Source organism: Anoplophora glabripennis, unplaced genomic scaffold (genome assembly GCF_000390285.2).
Source record: "Anoplophora glabripennis isolate ALB-LARVAE unplaced genomic scaffold, Agla_2.0 scaffold1855, whole genome shotgun sequence".
Classification (NCBI taxonomy): Eukaryota; Metazoa; Arthropoda; class Insecta; order Coleoptera; family Cerambycidae; genus Anoplophora; species Anoplophora glabripennis.
The window spans coordinates 8,875-25,715 of record NW_019417934.1 but is presented as its reverse complement, the minus strand read 5'-3'; the positions used below and the strand labels follow the sequence as shown (position 1 = coordinate 25,715).

Below are 16,841 nucleotides of genomic sequence, written 5' to 3'. Positions count from 1 at the left end.
GAAAATTGATATGAATTGGCTAAATACCTTTATAAAAAGTAAAAAAATTGACACTTTATTTTAAATAGATAATATAAAATGTTTATATGACAGAAAATTATCTATAAGTTGGTTTAATTAATACCTGGGACAAAGTTTATTTTTACAGAGAAAAATGAAAACTCAACTTACTAAATTTATTTATTCATTATCAGCATAATATGCATTATAACATAAGCATATACTTATAACAATGTGGAAAAATACTGAATTAAATTTTGTCTAACTGCTGCTCCAGTATTATTAGCGGGTTGAAAGATTTCTTCATCTGCATTAGGACCTTCGTCATCATCTACAGTAATTTCTTCCTCAGGTTCCTCGTCCCTCATATCTATGGCAATATTGTTTAATACTGCAGTGGCTACAATTATTGTTTGGATTGTTTCCATTTTCAACCGCATCTCCAAGCGTAATATGGGAAATCTTCTCTTCCACATTCCATACGACCTCTCCACTACATTTCTTGTACGAATGTGAGACTCATTGTACAGATTTTCTTCTGGAAGAATTGGATTATGTAATGGTGTCATCAAATATTTTCTTAAGGCATAACCGGAATCTCCCAAAAGTAAACCATCTGTAAATCTTCCCTCTTCAAATTGTGCTTTTAATCTTGAGTTATTGAAAATTGTACTGTCATGACTAGCACCAGGCCAGCGTGCTACTACNAAGGGTCGTCACAAATTTGGTGCCCGATAAGGTACGTCAGTGACGGTTGCAATTAATAGTTTAAAACCGAAAATTTTCTGATTGATCAGTTAGTAGTCAGCCGAAAACGAACGTCAAGAGCAGTTGTTTTCTTTTTTTATTTAAATAGCATTAGGGACTGTTAGTCTCTTTAGGGCTGTTAGTTTATATAAAATTAAGAACATTATTTCTTTTATTTAAAAGAAGTTTAGGTAGTGTTGCTTTCTTGAGTAAAAGTAGAGACAATAATTTGCTTTTGCTTTAATAAAAGACCATTATTTTCCGATAAAGTATAAATTAAAGGAATTTGTTTATATATCGTTTAAAAGGCTTGTTACTTTTCAGATATTGAAAGACAAAAATTAATATGTTCCTAAACGAGCTAAATCTGGTTAGAGCAAATTTCTCTGTTCTTAGTAATGTTAGGAAAAGACGGACCTAAGTTTGAAACTTTTAATAATGGTCCCCGATTTATTGGGTCATATTTTAGTAAAATCTAAAATATCCCCTTAAATAGGATGAAATGGTGATGATAAGGTAAACTTATATAATGAAAAGTAACAATTTGTAAATACTTTGAGAAAACATTTTAAAATAATAAAATATAATGACGTTCTTAGGCCCGGTTGTACAATATCTGTATAAATGTACCCGACAACTATCCGGCCGATATAGTTGTCAGGGGGATAAGTGTACGAACCGTATTACAAACCGTATTTGTCCGTAGGTTTATTATCGGTGATATAAAACTAAGTTGGTAATAATGGTATGTCATCGCCGTCAGCTGTTGTTGATATTTTATTTGTATAATTATTAAGGTTAGAAGATTTGTGTGTATTATACTATTAATTAAAACAAGTTACAAATAATGTTGAATTTGTATGAAACTAGTAGCAGTAGTGATGAGGAAAATGATCTGCTAGCTAATATATTTCAAAATAGACGAAAAGAAAAGCGTATTAGAGAACGAGTAAACCACATGGAATATTGGGATGAAGAGGAATTTTTTATACGTTTTCGTCTTACAAAGGATAGTGTCAGGCAACTATTAGATATTATTGTGGAAACATTAGAAACCGCTACAAACCGGTAAGTTAAATAATTTTTGAGAATTTAAGGGATGTTAGTATATTCAAAACATTTTGTGTTTCATTTTTTATATTACAGAAATGCAGCTATTACACCCATTACTCAGTTGTTGCTGGCACTGAGGTACTATGCCACGGGAAGTATGCTCATTGTTGTAGGAGATTTTTGTGGTGTACACAAATCAACTGCAAGCAGAATGGTAAAGAAAGTTTCCGAAGCAATTGCCAGCCTTAGGAATCGATTTATTAACTTTCCACAAGATCCACATGAAATTGATAGGATTTGCACAAAATTTTATGAAATTGCACGATTTCCTAGAGTTATAGGGACAATTGACTGCACCCATATTAAAATTCAGTCGCCGGGTATGGGTTTACTTTATTATTATTATATGTTCAATTTATTAGTAACCGTAAATTTGTAGGTGGAGATCAAGCAGAGAATTTTCGTAATAGGAAAGGGTATTATTCTTTTAATGTCCAAACTATTTGTGATGGTAATTTATGCATACGGGATATAGTTGCGCGGTGGCCTGGCTCGAGCCATGATCAAACTATTTTTAATGCATCTTCAATCAAGGCAAAATTTGATCGAGGTGATATGCAAAATAAGGTATTACTCGGTGATAGCGGTTACGGTTTATCACGATATTTAATTACACCTTTGCCAAACCCTATACTGCCACAAGAAATATTATTTCAAGAAGCATTACTTCGGACAAGATATGTTGTTGAGAGAAGCTATGGTGTATGGAAGCGAAGATTTCCTATACTTTCATTGGGAATTAAATTAGATTATACACGGGTACAAGCTGTAATTGTAGCATGTGCTGTATTACATAATATAGCCGTTTTAAATGGCGAAAATGAACCACCGTTAGACCGCGCTATTCGAGACAATTTTTTACAAGGTATACAAGAAGCAAATATTCCCAATGGTCTCGGTAATGAAATAAATGAAAATGGTGCTAATTATGTAACACGTGCAGATTTGATTGAATATTTTTCAACACTTATAAATAATTCAAATTTGTTTCTTTATTAATTTGGGATTTATGCTACCTGCAAATATATAGAAAAAAGAAACCGAATGTATTTCAAATATTGTACAAGTCTAGTATCAAGGCAAACTCTTTTTGAGTTTGCTCCCAAAAAAAAACAATGTATAAAATGTAATGAATATATGTATTAATAAACTTTGCTGAAATATATCACTGGTTTTTTAGTTTTCAACAAATTAATTATATACACCACCCACCCACTTTATATCACTTGATACTAAGTAGCAATTTGAAATATAAGTAAGTTTTAGTTGTATTATAATTTGCAAGTTTTTTATTGATATTTATAAGTGTAGTTGGATTAGGTTATTCAAAAGGAGAAAAAAATTCATGAGCCACAAATAGAGTACAGAGAATAAGTAATTACTATTTTAGTCGATAAAGACATTAATTTCATCAGTAAGAAATTTAAAACAAATTACCAAACATTTTACAAAAGGTATGTGACCAATTACACCTTTAAAATGAAATATATATTGAAGACAGTAAGTTGATTAATTAAACTAATTAAAAAATATATAAAAAGACAACATATTATTTTTGCATATTTTTTATTTCTAGCTTCAGTTTTTCTATTACTAATTCATTAATTTGAATTTGTTGATGATTCAGCTGTAACTGCTGCTCATGTAGCTTGCGTTCTCTTTCTTGCTTCATATCAAATTCCTCCTGGATAAGTTTCAGTTTTAAATTGGTTAATTCTGTCTTTGCCTCGACCCAAGGTTGCATTCTTTGACCAGCTGCTGATATACTGACATTATCATTTAATTTCATCCTCTTTGGAGTTCGCAGGGCAGAGTGCTTTGGTCTCTTTAACTGAGCTGGACAATAACTGCTCCAATTATTTACTGGAATGTAAACAAATGTTATGAAATAAAATTATATCAACTGCTTTGTGTATGTTACATCATTCTTTTTTATAAAGCAAAAACTACCTTCGGCACTGCTTTGTTCAGTATTTACCTCGACAACAGGAAGAGCTTTTGGACTAGCTTCAGCATCTGTACCTATAATAAAAGATGAAAATTATTAAAAATAAACAAAGGATTTTAATAGTACAATACATGTGAAGCTTACGAAATAAAACATACCAGATATGTTTGCATGTTCCAGTGTTCTGAGTGGCTGTTGCAATTGTAGGTCAGGGCTCTTCGGTCTTTCTATATGAGCCACAGAATGGTTACTGACATTATTGTCTTCTAAAATAGGTAATATACAAATATTGTTGGAATGTTAAAAATATAGTAAATAAATACTGTTCAATGTATCCCAAAAGTATTACAATTTATTTATTTACCTATATAATCACTGTCAAAATGAGAAGGTGTACCATCAGCACTTAATTTTATTATTGCTCTAATTTTCTCATATAGTGGATTAAATTTGTATTCACAGGGACCTCCACCTGTGCCCAATATTTCAGTTCGGCTTTTGGCTACAGCTCTTCTTGTTTCTTTTTTTAATGTCGTATTTACTGCGAAGTTGTTCCCATGTTCGGATTTGAGTACCAACTGAATTAATCTCAATACACACATTTTTCCAAGCAGTTGTCTAAATTAACAAGAACCATATATTTATATTAACTATATAGGGTCAAATAAAAAACCTACCTTGTCTATCCACGTCAATGCATCAGTTTTTTTATTTTCTATTAGATGCACATACCTTTCAACAATTTCAACAAGTCGCCAACATTCTTCCTTCGTATAATTATCTGTGCGCTTATTATTATTTTCTTTTTTAATTTAAAAAATTTAAAGTAACTGACAAATACAAAGGTCAACACGTGAATGACAAAATGAAGTTAAAATGTCAAAACTAAAGTCTAGTTTCCCGCTTCCCCAGTTATTTGGCGCGTTTATCTTGCCGACAACGGACTATCAGCGGCTTCGAGTACCCGACAGATTATCCCGCCGATAATGTGCCCAACAAAAATATCCGTATATTGTAATACGCCAAAAGTGGACTTGTCGGCAAGATAACTGTATCGGGTAGTATATCGGCATATTGTACAACAAGCCATTATAGATAAGCTTCCTTTTGAACTACATATTCCAGGCTATAATTTTTATGGACCCGGTACAAAACTAGAAAAAAGGGTTGCTAGGGGTAATAAACCGATAAAGGACCACTCACAAATCAAACGGAAATTGGCTTTCGGTGAAATCTTCCGGATTTTTTATATGTTGTTCCTTTTGATGTCCAGATCAAAAGTCTCCACGGGCACGAAGCTCGAAAATCTTCCCTGCGAGCAGTACCCAGCTTGGAAGGTTAGAGACCGGTAATCCCCGATTTTCGCTGATTTTACCTCTACCCTTGGATTTTCGGGATATATATACAGGGTTCGTAGCGGCTGGGAAAACTGGGAATACCGAGAAAAGTCAGAGAATTTGTTACCCTTCATAAAAAAAAACAGGGAATAGTCAAGGAATTTTAAAAATATTCATGAAAGTCAGCGAATTTGATGTTTGCAACTGGAAATTTTGTCAAAGCCGGCCCTGGGTTCTTGAAAGAGAAAACTATTTGTGGTTTTGAAACCTTTATAAGAGGTTGTTAGGGTATAAAAAAGATTATGGAGTCGTCGAGAAAAAATTTAATGCATAAACACCAATTAGTATGTAAAAATGAACTACAAGTGACCTGGATTTTTTTTTATAAGTCGGGGAAAACCTGGAGAAGTCAGGGAATTCTTTATTACTTCTGAACTATGAACCCTAATATATATCTTCATATAAATCCTGAAAATGTAAGGGTAGAGGTAAAATCAGCGAAAATCGGGGATTACCGGTCTCTAACCTTCCAAGCTGGGTACTGCTCGCAGGGAAGATTTTCGAGCTTCGTGCCCGTGGAGACTTTTGATCTGGACACCGAAAGGAACAACATATAAAAAATTCGGAAGATTTCACCGAAAGCCAATTTCCGTTTGATTTGTGAGGGGTCCTTTGCTTGATGCTGCATGTTTTTCTCACGACAAAATTTACCAGTTATAAAGATTTAAAACATAGACACAAAGCACATAAAAAATTAGCCGAAAAGGCATTTGAGCGTTTTAAAGCCTCCGACTCATCACTTGGAGAAAAAATAGCTTCGTTAGGTTAGGTTAGGTTAGGTAACAGCCGCAATGAAAGCAAAAACCAAATTAGGAATGGGGCTGAAAAAAATCGTTAAACGTAAAAGAGGCCGTGGGTTAAGGCGTAACGTTCTTAGTTTCACTCAAGCAGTACATAGAGCAAGAAGGGGCATTATAAATAAACCTTCTAGTAATATTATTGATATGACGAAGCAGGCTCTCTCTTCGATATGAACAAAAAAAAATAACTAAACCAAAAAGGCGTATTATACCAATTCCTAAAACAGAAGGATTCCTTCCTCTTATTCCCTTATTTGCTGCTTTAGACGCACTCGGGAGCATAGGAGGAGGGGCTGCAGGGATAGCAAAAGCTGTGAATGTTGCAAAAGCGGCCAAAGAAAAGTTGGAAGAAGATAAACGTCACAATTTGGCAATGGAACGCATTGCTGTTGGAAAAGGGTTATACCTACGACCGTATAGAAAAGGAATGGGCTTGTATCTAGCTCCATATAAAAAAACTTTCAGTGAAGCTACCTCGCCATGCGTTAACTAACATAGAATTAATAAAGTTCGCTAAAAAAATACGTATCCCGAATTTTAGGGGTGTTTATGAGAGACAAACTTCCATTAAAAATAAAAAGAAACGAATGTGGTATTGTGAACATGGATAATTCGTCAGGACCGGGCACTCACTGGACAGCATACGTAAAAAAAATAATATCATTATATACTTTGACAGTTATGGAAATTTGAAGCCTCCAAATGCACTGATAAAGTATATTAATAGCGATGGTAGCAAAAATACATTCAAATATAATCACGATAAAATGCAAAATGATAATTCCATTAGATGTGGACACTTATGTTTACAGTTTTTATATAGTACTGTTGTTAAATAAAATTTTTATTATATAGATATCTTTTAACTGAATAACATGTCTTTGACCTTTTGTCTTTCGGGAAATTCGTCTATATTAAATTCCGATTTCAATCTTCCTATCCATTTAGCACAAGAAGCGGAATATGTTATCGGTCTGTCTAACTTTGAGACTTTTAATGTTATCCCCAACATTGATGAAACAAACAACAAATTTTCTTATGCTAATCGAACCATGACAATTCCTACAGGAGCATATGAAATAAATGATATATATATGATATGATAATGATATATATATGATATTCAAAAGAACATTGATAAATCTACACAAATCAATATAATACCTGACTGTAATACATCAACTGTTAGAATTGAAGCGAATGTCGACATTGATTTTAGTTATGATAAATGCATAGGTCGTCTCCTTGGGTTTAAAAAGAGAATTCTTAAAGCTAATGTTACAAATGAATCTGACTTCCCTGTGCAGATAATTAAGGTTAATGCTTTATGTATAGATTGCAATTTAGCAATAGGTTCATATTCGAACGGTCAACCTGTTCACATAATTCATCAGTTCTTTCCAACCGCCGCGCCAGGATATAAAATAGTGGAATCACCCCTGAACATCTTGTATTTTCCCGTAACCGTCAAGACAATCAACAACTTGACTGTGAAAATTCTAGATCAGACGGAAATTTAGTAAATTTTCATGAAGAGACTATTACAGTTAGACTTCACCTTAAGAAAAATTAAAATGGTTGTACGTCATAATATTCCTAGTATGCTGATCAGACGTAATTATAAAAGGATGCCCAAAACCAGATCTTCAATTAGTGCAGATAAGAACGTTACCACAGTAACATCTAAGAATAAAAAATTTCTACAATCCCTTGATTTCCAATGACTAATATAATGGATATTTTAAATGTGATATCAAAGCCCTATGTTGACAACTCAATAACAAACCTTGAATTACACAGTTATCAGCCATCTGTGTCCGGATCATTTGAATATAATGATGAAATCAGAATTCCTATTCAAGAAGTAGACCTGTATAGACTGCCTGGTGAGTCATTTATATATCGAAGGAAAATTAACAAAAGACGATGGAACTAAAGCAACAAAATTAAAATTTATTAATAATGGTATCGCTTTCTTGTTCAGAGAAATTCGATATGAATTAAACGGCGTCACGATCGACACCAACAGAATCGTAGGATTAACATCAACACTTAAAGCTTACCTCTCATATAGCGATAATGAATAATGCTGGATGGTCTCCAAGAGTACATAAAGGCGGAGAAAAAATTACAGACGATGATGGAAATTTCAACGTTTGTATTCCACTTAGCGTTTTAATGTTTTTTTTTGAAGACTATACAAAAATTATTATTAATATGAAACAAGAGCTAGTTTTGATACGTTCTAGTAACGACTTGGAAGCTATTACCAGTAAAGATGATACTGAAAAATCTAAAATTACAATTAATAAAAATTTTTGGAGGGTTCCATATGTTTCGGTTAACATTCCACAACAACTGGCACTCACAAAAATAGTAGAGAAAAATACAGATATTATTCTTGGTTTTCGCTCTTGGGAACTGATTGAATATCCATCTTTAAGTGAGACGACCCAATACTCATGGTCCGTAAAAACTAGTAATAAGCTTGAAACACCCAGACATGTAATCGTCGCATTTCAGCATGATAAAAAACAAAAAAATTACAAGTGATATGAGTTGGTTTGATAATATTGATTTAACTAATATTCGAGTATTTTTAAATAGTGAAAGATATCCGTATCAAGATCTTTATTTAAACCTTAAGGCTAAAAGGTTTGCTTCTCTATATGAGATGTTTTCAAATTTTCGTCAGTCTTACTATGAGACAAAAAAAGAACCTGTTTATACACCTGAAGAATTTTTAACTATTTGTCCGATTGTACATATAGATTGTTCTCGACAAAGGGAATCTGTCCAAAGTGGATCTGTTGTTATGCGGATTGAATTTGAGACAAGCAAAAACGTATCAAAGGACACTACAGCATACTGTTTAATTTTACATGATAAATTGTTTAGCTATAATCCTCTAACTAAAATTGTTCATCAACTATAAAGTACGCATGAGCTGTTTTCTTAATATTAATATCAAAACTCATAACAAAGTACCCAGTATGATGAGTACACTGCAGCAGCGAATTACAAAGCACCAGAAGAACCTTAAAGAGTTGAAATATTTAATAAAACTTTATTGTCCGAAGCAGCAAATGATAAAAGAGTTTGAAATCTCCGTCTATAAAAATGATATTGGTATTAGATGTACAAGGCTTTCGGCTAGAAAACAACAGATTTCTTCCCAAAGAGCTTGCCGGTTTCGATGGATCAAAGATTTTTCATTTCGTATTTAAACCACCGTTTGATATGGAGCTGTTACCACCAGAAGCGCACCTTCAAAATACATTGCTAATTGATAGTCACCACTGCATTGAGTGGAGTACAGGTTTTACACCTGTCCACAATATGAAAAATATTATAACACATTTAACTAATAAATACGATACAATTTACGTGAAAGGGCGAGAGCAGTTTTTATACCTGAAACAATTCATATCCAAGCCTATTGTGGAGTTAGAAGAGCATCCTGCGTTGTCTGCTACAGAGCCAAAATGTTTATTTCATACTAAAGATAATTGTTATTGCGCATTAGCAAACGTATATTTTATTTATGAAAATATTATGATGTCATAGACTTTTAATAAAAACTTAAATATTCATTATATTTTTATTTGTATATAACCCAACACTTATTAATCAGTTCAATTTTATGAATTAATTAGGTCGCGACTAGTTTTAACAAGTCAGTAAAAACCGGCTGTATGACATTGCCATAAATAGAAACGCTTATTGATCGTGATTTATCGCTTTGACAAGTTCATAAAACCGGTTGTACCATATGTTCACGATCCATGAGCCGGTTTATGTCGACCGGTAGTGGGGAACGTTGGTGGAGTGGTGGCTACAGCTATAAGACTCGCATTAAAATTTAAGTGCCATTACTATGCGCAGAGACGTTATACCAGTCAAAATAAAACAGTGTTATGTGTGTCGCAAAGTAATAAATAGACGATATATCCAGGGTAACTTTTTGGTTATTTAAACATAGTGATAGTTAGTTGTGCAATCAACCAAAAGCAGTACAGTTTTTAATGCTAATGGCTTATGTGAAAGAAATGGAAAAAAAAAGAATTCGAAAGTGGCGTTCGAAATTTACATCAGACTTTCTCAAATCTCAAGTTTGATACAGCTCACGAAGCAGGCTATGGAACGGGGAATTATTTTTCTCCAGAATACTGTGAAAAAATAGGTGAGGAGTATGGGGAGGCGGTAGAATTATGTGAGGATTATTTAGAAGAACGTTGTACCATAGATGATCTTGTCACTGGTCTTATAGATTTAGGCATGATGGGGATGCTTCATAAAATTAAACATTTACTGGATGGCCATCTAGCGAATAAAATTCCTGAATGTGAATGGGAATCTGATGACCAAGAGGAAAGCGATGTAGAAATGACACCAATAAGCTAGTATTAATATAATGTTTAATAAATGGTTATTATAAAATAGTTTTATTATTCCATATAAATTATTTATATACCACCAAAATTAATCAGTATGTCTATAGAAACAACAATGAACGCTTCGCAATTAATAGTTCTTTTAAAAAGTTCGCTAATTATACAGCGACCTTATAATTCAAAAGAGGTGTTTATTTGCTTTGATTATAACGGAACGCGTAATGACAGCTGGCCCATTAATTGGAAAAGAATGAAACCTTAGCTGTTTTCTCGCGAGCAGAATATTTCAAAACGTCTTCAAAACTGGTTTAAAATAATTTCAATGTGACGTCAAAATTTCATAGCGCAAGAAAATAGGATTTTCAAACCATTTGGAACTGTCAAGATTGAAAATCTGTGTATCGTAAACTCACTTTATACTTGTTATAAAATTCGGTCGAATTATTCTGTTTGAATTATTTCTAAGCAGCAGCTTTGTGAAATGTGACTGCCAAATTATTTGAATTATGATTTTTTTCAACTCTTCAGAATGAGCAGAAAAGCTTTCCAGAAATTGAATGGAAAGATTAGAGTTATACATGTTTCATATATAGGGGGAGGCATACCTATACCTGCAGAAAAGAGGTTGATAATGCTGTTATGGTGGTTGGGCAAAGGTGAGACACTTTTATCAGTTTCTGATAAATTTAACGTTGCTTTGTCAGCCGTTCACAAAAGTAACACTCTTTTGTTGGATGAAATTATTGGTTTACAGCATAACTACATTACCTGGCCAAATCATAATGAAATAGAGACTCTTACAAATAAGTTTTATCGAAGAGGTAATATACCAGGTTAGTATGTAGATACTAGGGAAAGCAGTGGTCTTAAAGACGTACATACCAGAACGTTTAGTAAATTCTGTAAAAAATTTAGTAATCTATCATTGGATATCTTTATCTTCTTGTTGTTAATTTGATATTCTATATGATGTGAATTTAATTTTTAGGAGTGGTCGGGGCAATAGATGTAGCTAACATAAACTTTAAAGCGCCGACGGAGCAGCAAGAGAGCTATATTGATAGAAAAATGCAGCACAGTATTAAGTTGCAGGGTATATGCACCTCTGACAAAATTTTTACTAATATAGTGGTGGGCTGGCCAGGTTCTGTTCATGATAGTAGGGTGAGTAGCATTATATATATATGGGTTCGGAAAGTACAAATGGTAAATCTGTAAGTCTTATGTTAAAGCAGCTAGTCAGAGTAGAGATTGTGGTATCGCTTGGTTTTACACAGACGTTTTAAGTAGTAACTGGATGCTGAATATAGCCATCATTGTTTACCGCACGATTTTCTATCGCTTACCTTGTTCTTCTCACGTAAGCGCCCATTTACCATGTGCACTTTCAGATTATGTATATTTATTACATAAAAGGCAATATAAAATATTTAATTTTTGCTACTGCAGGTTTTCCAAAATTGTGAAATCTTTAGGAAAGTATCCAATAACATAGACAGGAATAAATATTTTCCTACATTGGAGCATCATCTGGTGGGGGACTCAGCATATCCGTTGCTTGATTATATGATGACTCCATATAGGTAAGAAAAAATATATACGGCTTGTCCAAAAATACTCTTACTATATGTAAATTTTCTTATCAATCGTTAACTTCATTAAGTAGGAATTTTAGGAAGTCACTGTTTTTTGTTTTAAATAAAAAATTTAAAATTACATGTAATATAGTAAGTATTTTTGTACACAGGCTTGTATAAGAATANATAGTAGTAGAGATATGAGAGAGGAAACACAATGTGCATGTGAAGTTCAGTGTTCAGGTCATAGACCACAAGGTCGATGACCAGTACATCCGGCATGACATCATTTTTAAAAATAGAATCATATCTATTAATAGAATGCACATCTGGCATGACATCATTTTTAAAAATAGAATTATATCTAAAAATAGCCACAGGCATCATTTCTAAAAATAGAATGTTATATCATATCTATTAATAGAATGCATATCTGGCATGACATCATTTTTAAAAATAGAATCATATCTATTAATAGAATACACATCTGGCATGACATCATTTTAAAAATAGAATATTATATCATATCTATTAATAGAATGCACATCTGGCACTTCTAAAAATAGAATATGTGCACATGGAAGGGAGAGCTCATAGACGCTATAAAACAAGCAAGAAGCTAGCTAGGAACATTATTATGGTTGGTTCGGTGGAGATAAAACAGTGTTCTGTTTGTCGTAAAATAATTTGTAAACGTTATACTGATTTCTGGTTATTTAAACGTAGAGTGATAATTAGTTATTGTAATCAGTTGTGTCATCAACCAAGACCAGTACAGCTTTTTAGAATAACTGCTAAACAATATGTGGATGGCATATGTGAATGAAGTGGAAATAAAAGATCTCGAAAGTGGCGTTCGAAATTTACATGAGACTTTCTCAAATCTCAAGTTTGATACAGCTCATGAAGCAGTCTATGGAATGGGGAATTATTTTTCTCCAGAATACTGTGAAAAATTAGCTGAGGAGTAAGGGGAGGCGGTAGAATTATGTGAGGATTATTTAGAAGAACGTTGTACCATAGATGATCTTGTCACTGGTCTTATAGATTTAGGCATGATGGGGATGCTTCATAAAATTAAACATTTACTGGATAGCCATCTAGCGAATAAAATTCCTGAATGTGAATGGGAATCTGATGACCAAGAGGAAAGCGATGTAGAAATGACACCAATAAGCTAGTATTAATATAATGTTTAATAAATGGTTATTATAAAATAGTTTTATTATTCCATATAAATTATTTATATACCACCAAAATTAATCAGTATGTCTATAGAAACAACAATGAACGCTTCGCAATTAATAGTTCTTTTAAAAAGTTCGCTAATTATACAGCGACCTTATAATTCAAAAGAGGTGTTTATTTGCTTTGATTATAACGGAACGCGTAATGACAGCTGGCCCATTAATTGGAAAAGAATGAAACCTTAGCTGTTTTCTCGCGAGCAGAATATTTCAAAACGTCTTCAAAACTGGTTTAAAATAATTTCAATGTGACGTCAAAATTTCATAGCGCAAGAAAATAGGATTTTCAAACCATTTGGAACTGTCAAGATTGAAAATCTGTGTATCGTAAACTCACTTTATACTTGTTATAAAATTCGGTCGAATTATTCTGTTTGAATTATTTCTAAGCAGCAGCTTTGTGAAATGTGACTGCCAAATTATTTGAATTATGATTTTTTTCAACTCTTCAGAATGAGCAGAAAAGCTTTCCAGAAATTGAATGGAAAGATTAGAGTTATACATGTTTCATATATAGGGGGAGGCATACCTATACCTGCAGAAAAGAGGTTGATAATGCTGTTATGGTGGTTGGGCAAAGGTGAGACACTTTTATCAGTTTCTGATAAATTTAACGTTGCTTTGTCAGCCGTTCACAAAAGTAACACTCTTTTGTTGGATGAAATTATTGGTTTACAGCATAACTACATTACCTGGCCAAATCATAATGAAATAGATACTGTTACAAATGAGTTTTATCGAAGAGGTAATATACCAGGTTAGTATGTAGATACTAGGGAAAGCAGTGGTCTTAAAGACGTACATACCATAACGTTTAGTAAATTCTGTAAAAAAAATTAGTAATCTATCATTGGATATTTTTATCTTCTTGTTGTTAATTTGATATTCTATGATGTGAATTTAATTTTTAGGAGTGGTCGGGGCAATGGTTGTAGCTAACATAAACTTTAAAGCGCCGACGGAGCAGCAAGAGAGCTATATTGATAGAAAAATGCAGCACAGTATTAAGTTGCAGGGTATATGCACCTCTGACAAAATTTTTACTAGTATAGTGGTGGGCTGGCCAGGTTCTGTTTATGATGGTAGGGTGAGTAGCATTATATATATATGGGTTCGGAAAGTACAAATGGTAAATCTGTAAGTCTTATGTTAAAGCAGCTAGTCAGAGTAGAGATTGTGGTATCGCTTGGTTTTACACAGACGTTTTAAGTAGTAACTGGATGCTGAATATAGCCATCATTGTTTACCGCACGATTTTCTATCGCTTACCTTGTTCTTCTCACGTAAGCGCCCATTTACCATGTGCACTTTCAGAATATGTATATTTATTACATTAAAGGCAATATAAAATATTTAATTTTTGCTACTGCAGGTTTTCCAAAACTGTGAAATCTTTAGGAAAGTATCCAATAACATAGACAGGAACAAATATTTTCCTACATTGGAGCATCATCTGGTGGGGGACAATGAAGTTGAAGATAATAACATTAATGTATTTCATAATGTACAAAACGTTGTAAACAATTTTGCTGTAGAAAAAAGAAATCGAATTGCACAGATGTTGTAAAGAAACTCTTTTATCTACAGCAAAATTGGAATTGCTTTTACCTTTTATTGTAACTTTTAAAATTATAGAAAAATTTTAAATATTAGTACCACCTATACTTTCTCTCTTATATTCCATCCCATTTTCCTTCAGGTAGGTACATAAATAAAATATGCAATAGCTACGTAAAAACATATGACAACATATTTTATTCCTAATTTATTTATATCTACATAAAACATTCATAACTTCAGGAACCACGTTTTTATTACTTAGGACTACAAACTAAATACCTTCCATTTTTTAACAAAAAATATATCTAGTGTTTTAATTGCACAGAATACAGGGTGTCCCGTAAGTACATGCTCATATACATGTGATTTACGACGTCAAAGTAATGCGATCTAGCCAAACTCGGTTATTATCAACTTTTGGACAAAGATAAATTTGACCAGATTGCATTATTTTCATGTCTATCACCTGTTACTCTATGTACACATACTTACGGGACACACTGTATATTATTTTAATCTTTCTAATCACTTTCACTGTCGGTATCTCTCTTGCTTTTCTCACCAGAACGCTTTTTTTTATTAAGTAAAGCCATCACCTGAGCATGACGTTGCCTGCTTTCTTCTCTTAATAATTCAACCAATGTAATAAATTCCTCCTTGCGTTGTTCCAAATTTTCTTTGTGGATGTTTTTTATGACGTCAACCACTCGCTCCTTTTGGGGACGGCAACTTTTCTTAATTTCCATAAACCTGTTCGAGGTTGTAGGTGTTGAAGATTCACAACTTTCTCTGTCGCTCACAGTATGGGGCATCTTTGCTTTTTGTTTTTTTGTACTACATGGTGTTTCTTCACTTTTATTTTCCTTGTCACTTTTTTCATTGTCAGTCAATATTTCTGAATCTACAACTACAGGTGGACAAATTTTATGTTTGTCACCCAAAATTTCATTCATTTCAGTATAATATGGTGGTGTATCCACAGCTCCCTCACCAGTTAATTTTCGTTTTTGAATAAATTTCAAATATGACGTTTGCAAATTAGCAAATTTTTGTCGCACTTTTTCACGGCCATCTGTGCCTTTGCCTACGTAATATCCCATACTATTCATGTGGTCCGCAATTTTATGCCATATAACATTTTTTCCATTCTTTTTATCCATAAAATCTTTATCAAATTGTTTCCGTAGATCTAAAAGAACCAAAGTAGCGTCATGATCCTTTTGTGATTGTGTCTTAGAAGTTTTCCACAGTTCACAAGTTTGTGACCTATCTGCAATTGGAATATATGAGGAAGTCATTGGAGGTGCTGTAGACATGGCTGTGGTTGTTGCCGTTGAGGTGGCTGCATCCCACGAGACATTTTTCCCAAGCTCAGATATTTTAGTAGCTGTTCCTTCTGCCATCAAGCCGCAATCATTAAGTATGGTGCTCGACACAAAGGCTGAACTGGTAGTTCCTTAAATAAAATAGAACGCCTGTAAAATTAATAATTACTACCCTTTACAGCGCAAACTTACCATTGCTTTCTATTATTTCGCAAAGAATTTCATCTTTATCATTTCTTATTAACGTGCCATTACTGTTACATAAAAAACCTTTAAATACAAAGTGATTAAAGGTTTCCATTATTAATCTCGGACGAAATAAACAACATAACATAACCCAACAATTATTAAATGAAACGTCATAAACAAACGAGAGAACGCATGCGTCCATTTCGAAATCAAGATGAGATCCTGGTTCCAAACTGTTTGAACCAATTTCGATGTGACGTCACGGGTTCATCGCAAGAAAGCACTATTTTGAAACAGTTTCGAACCAGTTTTAAAAAAGTGATCGCGAGAAAATAGCCCTTATAGACATGATTATCTAGAAATGTTAAAATCTCCTATACCAACGAATAGTATCATTTACAAATTGCGAATAAGAAGAGGAAATGGTGTAATATAGGACTCTGATTGGCTGGAGATTTATAGTAAATCCCCCACTTCTAATAATAACACCATAAATAGTGAATGCAACAGAGGATACGAAGCAAATACCTTCCTGATATGGTAT

The 16,841-nt window shown here is 33.2% G+C and overlaps 3 protein-coding genes, 1 long non-coding RNA gene and 1 pseudogene across 4 annotated transcripts; 2 read left to right on the top strand and 3 right to left on the bottom strand.

Annotated features, from left to right (window-relative positions):
* Positions 1–224: 224 nt before the first annotated feature.
* Positions 225–679, bottom strand: LOC111692535 (putative nuclease HARBI1). The gene has a single exon (XM_023456582.1). It carries the CDS (start codon positions 567–569, stop codon positions 225–227), a length of 345 nt encoding a protein of 114 aa, XP_023312350.1. The 5' UTR covers positions 570–679.
* A 915-nt stretch (positions 680–1,594) lies between these two features.
* Positions 1,595–2,932, top strand: LOC108915739 (putative nuclease HARBI1). Its single transcript, XM_023456581.1, has 4 exons — positions 1,595–1,815; positions 1,894–2,180; positions 2,240–2,790; positions 2,891–2,932. Exons 1-4 carry the CDS (start codon positions 1,595–1,597, stop codon positions 2,930–2,932), a joined length of 1,101 nt encoding a protein of 366 aa, XP_023312349.1.
* Positions 2,933–3,082: 150 nt separating this feature from the next.
* LOC111692534 lies at positions 3,083–5,833 on the bottom strand (annotated as a pseudogene).
* A 5,333-nt stretch (positions 5,834–11,166) lies between these two features.
* Positions 11,167–11,920, top strand: LOC111692533. Its single transcript, XR_002763262.1, has 3 exons — positions 11,167–11,232; positions 11,388–11,563; positions 11,849–11,920. It is a non-coding gene; the product is annotated as an uncharacterized LOC111692533 (long non-coding RNA).
* A 3,098-nt stretch (positions 11,921–15,018) lies between these two features.
* Positions 15,019–16,599, bottom strand: LOC111692536. The gene is made up of 2 exons (XM_023456583.1): positions 16,301–16,599; positions 15,019–16,239 (listed from the first exon to the last, which is right to left on the bottom strand). Exons 1-2 carry the CDS (start codon positions 16,497–16,499, stop codon positions 15,305–15,307), a joined length of 1,134 nt encoding a protein of 377 aa, XP_023312351.1. The 5' UTR covers positions 16,500–16,599; the 3' UTR covers positions 15,019–15,304.
* Positions 16,600–16,841: the final 242 nt, after the last annotated feature.

Coding starts and splice junctions, on each gene's coding strand:
- LOC111692535 (XM_023456582.1), bottom strand. CDS start 569: ATGACACCATTACATAATCCAATTCTTCCAGAAGAAAATCTGTACAAT.
- LOC108915739 (XM_023456581.1), top strand. CDS start 1,595: ATGTTGAATTTGTATGAAACTAGTAGCAGTAGTGATGAGGAAAATGAT. Junction 1,816..1,893: donor TTAGAAACCGCTACAAACCG/GTAAGTTAAATA, acceptor TTTATATTACAG/AAATGCAGCTATTACACCCA. Junction 2,791..2,890: donor ATGAAAATGGTGCTAATTAT/GTAACACGTGCA, acceptor GCAAATATATAG/AAAAAAGAAACCGAATGTAT.
- LOC111692536 (XM_023456583.1), bottom strand. CDS start 16,499: ATGGACGCATGCGTTCTCTCGTTTGTTTATGACGTTTCATTTAATAAT. Junction 16,240..16,300: donor CGAAATAATAGAAAGCAATG/GTAAGTTTGCGC, acceptor ATTTTATTTAAG/GAACTACCAGTTCAGCCTTT.